We start from the raw sequence: 12,878 nt of genomic DNA on the forward strand, positions 1-12,878 counted from the left end.
TCCGATTAAATAAACTAAGATTTTTCTAAAATAATATACAGTGTGTCTACCTGGCTACCTCCATATTTTTTTAAAATCTAAACTAACTTCATACATTTAGTTTAATACAAATAGTTTACTCTAAAATCATGCGCCACACTATATTTACATTAAATCTTTTGTTGAAAAAATATTGGACACTCGTCAACATGTTGAATTTTATTTTATTGCCTATTATAATAAGTTAGGCTGTATGTTAGATATTATGTATAGTTGAAATGAAATGAAATTTTCTAACATTTAGTTCACTGCCGAACAGGGTATAATGTATTATATAAATCAGGTAAAATGTTGGTTCATTTTTCAAGGAAAACCCTGGATTTTTATCCTATGGTATTTTTCATGGTTATATATATATATATAAGTATAATATATAATATATTTATGTATACAACTGCGTATAAATACATAAATCGTAAATGTTCATAGTCGGTTTGAGGTACCTTTAACCATTATAGGCTATAGATCTATAGCTATATTTGGGTTATCTGTTAATGCTTTATATATCGTAATAGTATATAATGACAGGTAACGTGTACTTATGTTATTCAAAGTTCTCAAGCATATACATAATATGCTAATATGTTATAATATACGGTAATGTTTTTTTTTCATGTCCTACATATATTTCAAAGAAATTATAAAACTTGAATTTTTCTCGGCCGTACCCGTGCATTGTTATTGTGTGGGATTCGCATATCATTTTTAATATAAAGAATTTAATATAACAATACATTATACTTTGTACCTAAATTTGTATCATCGATCGCCGTCCAGGGTTTTAATAAAAAAATAACTTTATGTATTAAGGAACTATTGATTGCCACTGAGCAGTTCAGAAAATTATTAAGGTTGATATTTAATATGAACAAATATTAATATCAAAGATCAAAAGTTTTTATTTTATGCCATAAATGGTAGTAACCAGAGAAAAAGTTTGAGAAAACGCGTATTGTACTGATATATTAAAACGCATTGGTTTATTTTAACCGTGTTTTGTATTATATTATTTTTCGATTTCATGGTAAGTAAATGAAATTCGTGAGAATCGTGTTATAATAAGTAGGTACTTAGTGATAGCGCAACGGACAACGAATATTATTTAGATTCAAGCGATAAATGTATGCATTTTGTGTATTATTATAACCGACTAAAATGCATAATATTTTCTATACAAATTAAATTTATTTCGTATTTAACATGAACATCTTATTTAATATAAATATTTTATTTGTTGTGTATACAGTGATGCGGCAATGTAGCTCTTCATATCGGATGTCTGGTTTAGATCGGCGAACAAACGTAGACGTTCAAATTTTAAGTGCTGCCAGTAAAGCGATTGCGGAAAAATGCTTTTGGAACGCATGCAAAGCGTTATCTTTTGGATTGTTTCTGATGGCTGTCGGAGCCATAATGGCCATTATTGGTACGTACATATTTTACCATTTTGCAACTCAAACGAAATACTTATTAAAAAATGAAATTTTTATCCACTTACTGTAAACAAAAAAAATGCGTATTAAAATAAGTAATATTGTGAATTATTGTATTGAAGTATTTTAAATACAATATAATAATATAATTTATAAAATAATCTTAAAAATAGTATATTTTAATTTAAAAAAATTTATTTTTATTTTATTTTATTAATAATACGGGCTGGTAGCTCAATTATTACATTATAAATTACAATAAGAACATTTGCATAATGTGTATTGTATAGTTTTAAATAAATAGTTTATAATAAATAAGAAAACGTACAAGATATATTTTATGGATATAGTTTATATTATGAGTAAAATTATATTGGCAATCTGCATCATTCTACGAGGCAGTATATCTTATGAATTGAAAGGGTTGTAGAACGGATAGTTACTGCTTGATGAAGAAGAAGGGATTTTGAAATTAAGGTAACTAAGGGGATTTGGAGAGTCTATTTTACCTATTTTTACCCGAGGCGAGTAACTTACTTAGAAAACCTAAATTTGCTTGGACTTGTCTATCAGCTAGTGAGAAAAATTTCAAATAAATAAGGACAATAGTATAATCATGCGACGGATGATCAATTTTTAATGTATACCTAGCAAAATACAAAAATATCTATACGGTGTACTTGTGAGCTAAAAGATAACTATGACTAATTGTATGTGGATCCCAGATACATACTCCAAAATACCTTCTGTCGTGACCATTTAAATTAAATATCCCTCATTAATTACCCTAAATATAACGTCAAGTAAGTAAGTGCCACTAATGGGCGGCTTCTTATCCAAGCAATCCCTGTTTTTTTTTTTAACACTTATCTTATACGCTTATTGTGCAAAATTATATAGATTGTGTATGTGCATTTGTCAAATAAAAAAAACTATTAATAGTTTAAATAAAATAAATATTTATACAAATATTAACATAATATTATAGACCAGCGGTTCCCAAACTTTTACGACCACGGCACCCTTAAAAAATTGTTTGTGTTTCGCGGAACCCTATAATGTCTAATCCAACTCAACTACAATTTTTGTAAATTAAAAAAGGAAAATCAATTCCTTAAACTCTCAAGTCCAAATAATATTTTAATGATACTGTTAATGACTTTTCATTATTAAACTCAGTTAAAAAAAAAATTTTCAATCAAACATTTTTTAAACAACAAACATTAAATAAACATAATTTTCTCAATAATCTCATACATCTAACGGAACCCTTGACATTGTTCCACGGAACCCTAAGGTTCCGCGGAACACACTTTGGGAAACGCTGTTATAGACGACCTACTTCAAATTTTCATTAATTATATTCATTTTAATACGCAAAAACGAAATAAATGCATAAGGCTTTATTCGGATGAATTAAAATATTGAATACAAATATAGAATGTGTATACAACAAGCAAGGGAAAATGTTTTTCTTAGACACTAATACCTATCACTTTCACTGAAATATCTGAGTAATAAAAATATCACCAGACTGCAGGGGTTGATCCGTATAATCCTCAGGTTAAATCTCTCCTCATTTTCCACCCTATTTATTATATCAAAGTATCAGTTTTTTTTTATTATTATATTTTGATGTCGGGAAAAATATTTTATATACCTGTTTGAAGATGTATAAATATAATATATGATTAATAGTTAATGCTTATAGTATGGGTAGCTATAAATTTCATTCGCGAATATAAGAATTAATCAGTAAAACATTTAATGTTCTGTTAAAGTTAAATTTATTAATGGCTGAAATCATATTTTATCGCAACAGTGACCTGCAGTTGGGTTTTATTTTTATTTATGTTTAATAATAGATTTTTAAAAATACTCTCAGGGTGCAATAAACAGTTTAAAGTACCATGGAAAAAATGTAATAAATATTCATAAAATATTTTCACTTTAGGCATGATGATTAATTATATTTTATATTTTTACCGATAATGATAAGTGTTATATTTTTTTGTGTATAATCAAATACGTCTAAAAAAAATTGACATAAGATATTATTATTTCTGTTATCACTCAAAGTAATTATATACATTTACTATCGACGTCCTATTTATAAGTTTAATATATAACAATAAATAATAATGTATCAAATAAATAAATTTTTTTTCTAATATTTAAGGAATATATACAATTTGTAATAACAGTTACCATAGCCTTAGATTAAAATATAGTTGTATAATAATGTACATATTCTTTAGGTATATGTATATCATACGTAATTAAAATGTTAAAAATACATATACGTATATAGATTTTAAGAGCTGTATCCCTAACTGTCAACAAACAATTATATAGTTTGACAATTAAACTAATATTTGTGAGGTTTAATCGTTCGGTACTTAATTATGATTTGTATATAAATAGGTTATTAATCAAAACTTGTTAAGCACCACTCCCCAGTACTAAAATCAATTGATGTCGTTTTTTAAAATGTATTTTTTGTTAGTTAATTCTACTCAGCAGTAAACTGTAATAAAAAAAATACACTTCATACTAAGTAGAGCGTACCTATCTATAGACCAAGTAACACATAGACAATCACAAGATATTAATAGTTAACTATATTAAACGAATGTTTAAATGAGACTCCCGATAGTTATTCTTTGAGCAACCATAACACAATAAATGTATAGTACTAATAATCTTAACCTGATAGTAAAAGTATATTTCCTAAAATTATTATTCATATTCATAGAATATATATATATATCAATAATACAATGTTATGTTGAAGTTAAGAGTATGTATTAACTTTGCAGTAATGTACTAATAAAAGTTTTTAAATTTTTAATAGAATTATAATTTAACTTTTAAATAGTACAACGCACAAAATGAAAATAGGTACTCTAGTAAAACAACATAATTATTGTGTAATGATACATGCAGAACATAGGTTAGGTACCAGTTACTTTCCCCACACTAAAATTTGTCGAACTTATAGCCCAATCGATTGACAGATTTGTAATTTTTATTTATAATATTGACATAAAAATTAACGTCGTAAAATGAACATACCTTTTATTCACACACTTATATAAACTGGGTTAAGTTTTGCAAGCTATATTGTGCAACTGATGAATTATTCGTACTGGTAACTATAAATTATGCCTTTATAGGATAAAAGCAAAAACTAAGTAGAAGCTTTGAAAGATTGTTTTTTAATTTTATAATAATTTATAAGTACATAAAAAAAAAACCAATATTCTTATCCAGTTTAATTTTCGTATGTAAATATAATAAAATAATTTAAAAACTCAACAATAACAATATTTGTATAGCATTTTTGGGTTGTCTATTATTTTTCGGTTTTTAAATTCAAGTCTTCAGTAATGAACGTTTGGAATGATAAATAAATAATTTTAAATCAATTTTAGCTTTCTAAAATATGCGTATTTGAATTTTGTATGGACTATGATCAAAGGTTAGATGTGTCGGTGAAATTACAATCTATATAAAAAGGTGGTTAGGTTCAAGTTTTTGAATGTGGTATGAATAAGACTTATTATTTTTTATACTTATACCATATAAATTTAATTAAACGTATTGTTTAAAAATTATACATTATTATAAATTTATTATATTTAACAAAAGTTGAATTTAATCCGATTATACGAGATGTTTCCTTCAGGCTAAATATAGTTGTAGAACTATAGAGAGTTACGTGAAACGAATAAACATTTTCATGCATAAACTTTAGTGATCCTAAACCCAACAGTACAAAACCAAATCAAGTAGGTAACTAAAATTTAAGACTTTCTCAATTAGCGAATACAATTTAAAGTTCAATTAAAAGAGAATAATATAATAAACCTTTATAAAAGTTACAAATCAAATGCTATACTTTAAAAGGATTCATACAATTTGAAAACTAGGACACTCCACCGAATGATTTATAAATTTCATTATTAAATAACTTTAATATGATTCTGAATGTAGGTAAACGTAGAAGCCCCATTTGTTTACTAAGCTACCTTTCTATTTATATTAAAATTATTAAAACGATTTTGGCCTTATTTCATACAATATTAAAAGTTCACTTATGAGTTATGATCCTTATAGACTATAGCACCCTAGTACCCTAGTACCCTACTATATATTATATAATAGTATTATAGCTATACAATTACATTTTGAGACGTTGAATACAATTCTTTGTTATATAAATTCTTAAAGTGTATACTATGGGTTGTTTCGGTTCTGCTTATACCTAAGCTACGAAAATAGTAGGTAGGTACCTACCTACATTATTAATACTACCATGATTTTGCAACCGTTATGTTATTTATGATTTATCATTTGTGTATAAAATATGCCGTATATTAGAACTGCGGCATATAAGTTGGTATTTTTATTACTTTTTTCTTCTTTTTGATATTTGGATTAATAAACTGTGTGTTTTGTTAGTAGTATACTTGTATCCAAGCCACGCTCATTCTAACACAAGTATAAATTATACAAAACAAAAATTTTTTTTTTCTCATTGTAAGGTATATCAATACATTATGAGTTTATTTGATTATATTTTTAAAAAACAAGTATGAGTTGACCGCCGTGAGATCTTTAAACGTTATGTAAAAACAAAATTTTGATGGTTACATTGTAGAATCTGATCCACCTTGAAAACCACGAAAAAGGAGACTCTATTACTGTATAACCCTATAATATAAGATCATAAGATCCCCAAAAAAGATATCAATGACAAGTTTTAAAATATTGTTGAGACCCCGAACGGAATATCAAAGCAGATTTAAATAAAAAACCCTGTGGCGATCAACCAAATTATGATAATAATCCCACGAACCTACTTATACAGTACCTATATAATAATTATAAGATATATGTATTATGTATTATATTTTTTTACACATCCAAAAAAACAAAACTATATTATCATAAGCTGAAAATACCAAATGAAAATTTTGCAAATTATCATTTATAATTTATTACCTGAAATATTATATTTTAAATCATTTTGCTATCAGTGTAAAAAGTTTCATAAAATGTAAAATGACCCATTTTTTAAATTTACATATACTTTAAAATATTATTCATGAAGTTTTGAACTAACAACTCTTTTAGCAAGTTGATTGGGATTTTTGTTTGGTATACATCAATTTTAAATGTATTTTATTGACACAGTTAACCAATCTTTGTGCACTTTTTCGTACAGGATATTACGCGGAACAGCTTTCATCAGATGACATTGTCACGAAAACCGACAGTGGTAATTCGAGTACATCCATACGTACGACAAAAACAACAAAAAAATCATCCCATATATATAAATTGTCATATGCCGGACCAATTGTGATGGGCGTTGGAGGTAAATATTGAGTTAATGTTATTTTGTATATAAACATATAGTACATTACAGAATATAATAAACTAATCAAGTAATCAATACCGACTAAAAATATTTAATTCATTTATCAATGAAATTCTTAAATGTACATATAATTACCATATCTTTGAAACTAAGTACGATGTAGAACCATAATTTTATACTCTCATAAAATTGTCAAAATATAAATTTAAGAACTAATCATGAACGGTCTAACTTAAACTATACTTTATGGGTTACTGTAGGTTGCCATATTTGCCCTATTTGTACAACTACCACACGTTTTACCGCTATAGAACAATATGTTTTTTCGCCCATTGAAATACTTTTACCGTTAAAAAAAAATGAAAACTTAAAAAAATATAATTAGGTACTTGATAATAAATGTAAAGAAAGTTTTAACGTTTTATCTTTTTGTTCTTTTTTTATCCCTAAAATCGTTGTGTATATTTAAATTCTGGCAATCTCAAAGTATCATCTGTATTCTATTAAACATTATATCTGAAACTTTTGTGGTATACTTTTTTACTACTCCCAAAATATATAAAACAGTAAAAACAAAATTATTCTTACTTTCTTTAAAATGTATATTAAAAAATTAAAATCTATTTAATAACTAAATGTATAAGCATAATAATATAAACGTTTAAAATGTGTAGGTATATAATAAAATTTCAGTCATATGACTGTTTGAATTTATATAATAATATTAATATGATCATCTTTTGGTTATTTTGTTTTACCTACCTTCTTTGGTTACAATATTAATAATAAAATTACGAACGATATCTATACAGGGTGTTTCACCAATCATGAACCCCTATTTTTGCTTAAATTATGATTTTATTCAAATTCTGATATTTGAAATTTTTGGATATACTTAAAGACAAAATGTTTAAATTGTTGAGATTTTTTGTGCTGCATAAGCTCCTTAAGTAATACAAAAATCTCAGGATACCTCGTTCTATGGGGCTGTGGCGATGAAAAATGTGGCTTTTTTTCTTATTTACTAAAAATTCTTATTATTTAGTATAATTTTTTGAAAAATAGGTACCAATTTAGACATATTAGTTAAAAATTCGGAAGAGCAGTTGTTAATAATTATTACAATTTTTGTACTAATGTAGTCCTTACGAATGGTTTTACATACATATAAACATTATAACATTATAATTTATAACTAGATGTAATATTGGATCTAGTATTCTAGTGTTAATTATACTTGACCAATATTACGAATTACTATAAATATTGATAGATTAAAATCATTAAGTCTCTAATAAAATTATATCTTTGTTTGTTAATGTTAAAACTTGAAATTATAATTTGGTTATTGGTGTGCATTACATTATGAAGGGGTGACATTTCCCAAAATCATTTATTAACATTTTTGTAAATAATATTGTTCGTTCAAATATATACCATGCTTGCTTCAGTAATTAACTAACAAAAAAAATTCTATTCTGATATTATTCATTTTTTTTTCTATTTATACATTTTTTGCCAAAAATGTATGCGCATTTTAGAATAAAATGAAAATAATAGCGGTTGCAAGGTGCCCGAGTTATGATTCTTGTTTTGAGCATAACTCAAACTAGAATGTTCTTGGAGTCGAGACCTTCATTGATAAATTTCTTGTATCAACTTTTTCAAATCACCATACTCCCAAATTTATTCATTCAAACTCATTAACATGGATCTAGTATAACTAGTACTTGCACAAAGTTCAATAATTCATAAACTAGTTCAAATTTTGATTTTAATGCATCATTTTCAGAAAAATTTCCACTAGATAATTTACAGTTGAAAAGTTTCCCAATTGAAAAATAGAAGTTTGTTTTTCCACAGGGTACTCTTTAAGAAACACAAAAAATCTCAAGAGCTTAAAAATATAACCTATAAGTAGGTACCTATATTTAAAAATTCAAAAAATCAGATTTTGAATAACTGTATTTTTAAATAAAAAAAGGGGGGTTAATATACTTAGTAAAACACCCTGTGTGTTTTTGTTTAAAAAAACCAACAAAAATATTTTAACGATTTGGTATTATTACTTAACAGTAACACTCTAGGTCTCTAGCATTACATAAGACTCAAGGGTCTTCAACACGTTGCCCGCCCTGTCATAATATGCGGCCCGCGATCACATTTGAAACGTAGCAAGTATATTTTTTAATTCGATAAAATTATAACGGCTAAGCCATCGCTATCGGAAATATGCGATATAAAATAAAATAATAATTTGTAATTTCCAATGTAAAATGCAATCATAAAAACTATAATAATGAAACTGAATTTTTGTATACAATACATGTTTTTACAATACGAACGCGGCCCGCAAGATTATTAAAAAAATAATACGTGGCCCGCTGCATGAAAAGGCTGAAGACCCCTGAGTCATAAGTGAATAGTTTGTAAATATATACGACGAATGCCTGTACAAACATTGAAAAAATCTCTAGGAAGGTACGTCCTATTTAAGGACGTAAATGGTAGAATTATTTCGTGGCCGGGGCCCCACCATTTTTTTTCTGGTCTCATCATTTTTTTTATTTGCTTGGCGTGTTTCTGCATGTCTATACAGGGAGTAGGGACCCCGCTTAAAGAATTTATCGATATATTAAGCCGTGCGTTATTTTTAGGTACAATTTTTCTTTACAGGACCTAGGAGCCGTCTCGAGGTCCATGGTAAAGAAAAATTGTTTCAATAATATGTCATGTAAATTTTTTTGGTAATTTCCTTCGTATTTCATTATGACGCTCCTTAAAAAAAACTGATCCACGAGCCTTATTGGTATGCCAGGCCGACACTGATAAAGTGTTAACCAAAATAATAGAGATCAAACCAAATCTATTAACGATAATTTTAAGCAATATTATAAAACCGGCCGGCTGCAAGTAGATTTCATCCGATAGCTGTTGGTAGAACGCATTTGCTGGTAGACAGCATACTATATGACAGCCCATAAAAAACCAAAGAAAATTGATTTCACCCTTAAATAAATGAGACCATACACTTGAACCATTTTCCAATGTTTTCTGGACTTTTTTTTAAACACCACACAAGTGGTCTGTGTACCGTTATAAACAGATTTGTGCTTGAGTTGTAATAAGACGCAAAATCTTAATATTATATGTTATTACCTATGTACTTCAGGCATTACATATATTGATATATTACTATGATTAAACACTTCAGGTCAGCTTACTGCGTATGATTAGAGATATCTAATTATCATTATGAAAAAAGGTTGATAACCATTAGTGTATTGATGAAGAAATCTTGTTTCTCGTTCGTTTCAGGGTTCATCGTTGTGGCGGCGTGCGTGATGACATTCGAGGCGCGCGATAGGGCTGCCAAATTTATGTCCAACCAATTAAAAATAATGGGCAGCGGCGTCGGCGGCGGCCAGGTGTCTGGTCATCGCGGCCATGGTCGGCAGACACCGTCCGCCGGTTACCTGTCCAGGGGCGACAGCGGCCGAAGCAGCTACCAAAACCCGTGCGACGGTGGACGGCACAAGATGAACAAGAGCCCGTCGGCGCCCAACTTGGCGGCGGCTGCGTTGGCGTCTGCGAACCGCGGACCCGGAGGCGCCACACAGTCGGGCGTCGGTAGGCTGCCCCTCAGGCACAAGCATGCGGTGCACGTTCTGTCGTCGGGCGGTGGTGGCGGCGGCCGAGCACTGCTCAGTCCACACACTTTGCGCCGACAGGCCATGTCGATGGACACGCAAGACTACAACCCGCTGTTCTCTCCACCCCGATCCCGGCACAGCAGTTCGGGCCTGTTGACCTACAGCAACAGCAACAACTTTGGAAATTTCAACTGCGGCAACGGCAACAAGCAAGGCGGCGACGGCAGCAGGGAGTCGGTCAACGACCCGATGAGGACGTCATCCAGGGGATCTCGAGGTTCGATGGTACTGGACCTACACGTGCCCAACGAGTGTCCGGTGACGATGCGGGTGCGGGACAGAAGCCGCAGGTCGGACACGGCCCGACGGCACGTTCTGCGCAGGCAAACACCTGTCGAGCTGGACGACACGATAATCGCGTATGCAGCGGCCTCGGCCATGGCGGCCGACCATCACCGGCAGCGGGCCAAGCGGTGCACGCGGTCGGCCACTTGTGACGTGCCACACGCGATCAAGTCGAAGCGCAGGCGACAGAACTCCAGTTGCTCGGACGTGGTGGCGGCCCGCCGTAGATCCGGTTCGCCGGTGTGCGCTGGCACTGGCGGTGTCGGGGGCCGCGGCGGTGGCGGCGGATGGCGTTCGTCGGCCAACGACGTCGTTGATGCCGCTGAGTGGGCCAGGACCGCAAACCGTGGCACTGGTAGCGGTTCGGCCGCGTCGTCGCCGCAACGGTTTGCCGATGACCGTTCGCCTGGGTCGACACCCGTACGACAACAGTCCCAGCCGACCACTGTCGCAACCGAAGGTAGCAAAATGTCGTTGTCCAGGACGTGTTCCGACATTATGTCCATCGATAAGTCGTTTGAAGAGTCCAATTACAGTAGTTCGTAGATTTATAGATGCTTCACTATGCGTATAAAACCGGATTCATAGCTAGATCGTGTGTCGTGTCGTGTCGATCAAATCGCATTGTGATTGGACGTTACTTTTTGGCGTCATGTAATTACCAAATTGTGACTGACCATATCAAGAATTGATTGAAGCTCAACTCATAAACCAACCATATTGGTTACCAGTTGTTACCATAGTTACCACGACCTCTCTCGATACGACACACGATGTAACGATGAATCCGGCTTAACCATAATCGATTCGTTAGTGATTCCGGTCAGGACCATGGTTATTTACTAGTACATAACCGTAGTCGAGACGGCAGCACACACGTATAATAATATTATTAAACAAACATACATAATACACTACATAAGACGTCAACTGCAAATACCTACTTAAGCAGCGAAATAATAATATATACTTTGTATACTGCATGGCATAATATTATGTAACTTAAATCGCAGGCTTACACGAATTTAGGTACCTAACTGACATCCGATATAAATTATTACCGTTGTAGTATTAATGTATTATATTATATTTTTTTACATCCTCAACATTATCGTTGCATCGTTCAAAACGATTATACATATGTTCAGTCACCAAACATCGATATATTTACCTACCGAATGATCCAATTCACGTAAGAAAATCATTATTTAAAAAACAATTAACCTTTTGAAAAATATTTTAAAAACTTAATTTCAAGTAACAAAAAAAAAAAATTTTTTTTGAATAAACTTTTATTTTGCTATTTTTTTATCATTGTCATTTTTTAAATTTTTAAATGATAATATTCATTTTTAATTCCTTATTTCAAAGCAGAATGTTTTTTTAAGTATTTCAATCTATAAAATTCAAATTTAATAGTTTATTAGTTGTAATTGCCGACTGCCAACTGGTATAAGTATTTAATGATTTGATAGACGGAGTGATGTGGGTTACCCCGAAAAATCTGGTTCACTTCTACGGTCCACTAACTTTAAATAGTTACCCACTTCGATTAAATTTTATTTTTATAGATCAAAATACTCCGAATTCTTGTTTTGAATAATGAAATTAAAAAAGTAATGTTATCATTGAAATAGTAAAAATTACAAAAATGATAACGGTAAAAAATAGTGAAATATTTCAATTTTTGTGTGGTTTTATAACGACTTAAAATTATTTAAAAGAAATGTTTTCTGAATTAAAAAGCGTGTCTTGCGTTGAATGAATTCCCCTAGAATTATATTTTACGGGCAAGGTACCTAATACTTCAATAGCTGACCAATAATTATATCTCATTCTTGACTGCGAGTTGAACTTTGGTAGGTGCTCGAGAATAATTTTATGAGTTTATGACAGTATAAATGTATAATATTCCAGTATTTTACAAGCGTAATGGACTTAGGAAAAATTAGCGTATATTAGTCGGTGCCTATAAAGTAATATAGTTGGACAAATCAATCTGGGAAGAGTATTAAAGTTGAT

General features: G+C 30.7%; 1 protein-coding gene across 2 annotated transcripts in view; it reads left to right on the forward strand.

Moving 5' to 3' along the window:
- Nucleotides 1-12,127, forward strand: part of LOC111042148 — a 56,028-nt gene extending 43,901 nt beyond the window's left edge. The window contains exons 2-4 of one of the 2 annotated variants that reach the window (XM_022326671.1): nucleotides 1,286-1,465; nucleotides 6,703-6,855; nucleotides 10,177-11,402. In XM_022326671.1, the coding sequence (XP_022182363.1) occupies nucleotides 1,288-1,465; nucleotides 6,703-6,855; nucleotides 10,177-11,402 (1,557 nt within the window). In that variant the 5' untranslated portion in view covers nucleotides 1,286-1,287. Of the gene's footprint in view, nucleotides 1-1,285; nucleotides 1,466-6,702; nucleotides 6,856-10,176 lie in introns of those variants that run through there. The other variant, XM_022326672.1, reaches the window with a different exon arrangement.
- Nucleotides 12,128-12,878: the final 751 nt, after the last annotated feature.

Source organism: Myzus persicae, unplaced genomic scaffold, assembly GCF_001856785.1.
Source record: "Myzus persicae strain clone G006 unplaced genomic scaffold, MPER_G0061.0, whole genome shotgun sequence".
NCBI lineage: Eukaryota > Metazoa > Arthropoda > Insecta > Hemiptera > Aphididae > Myzus > Myzus persicae.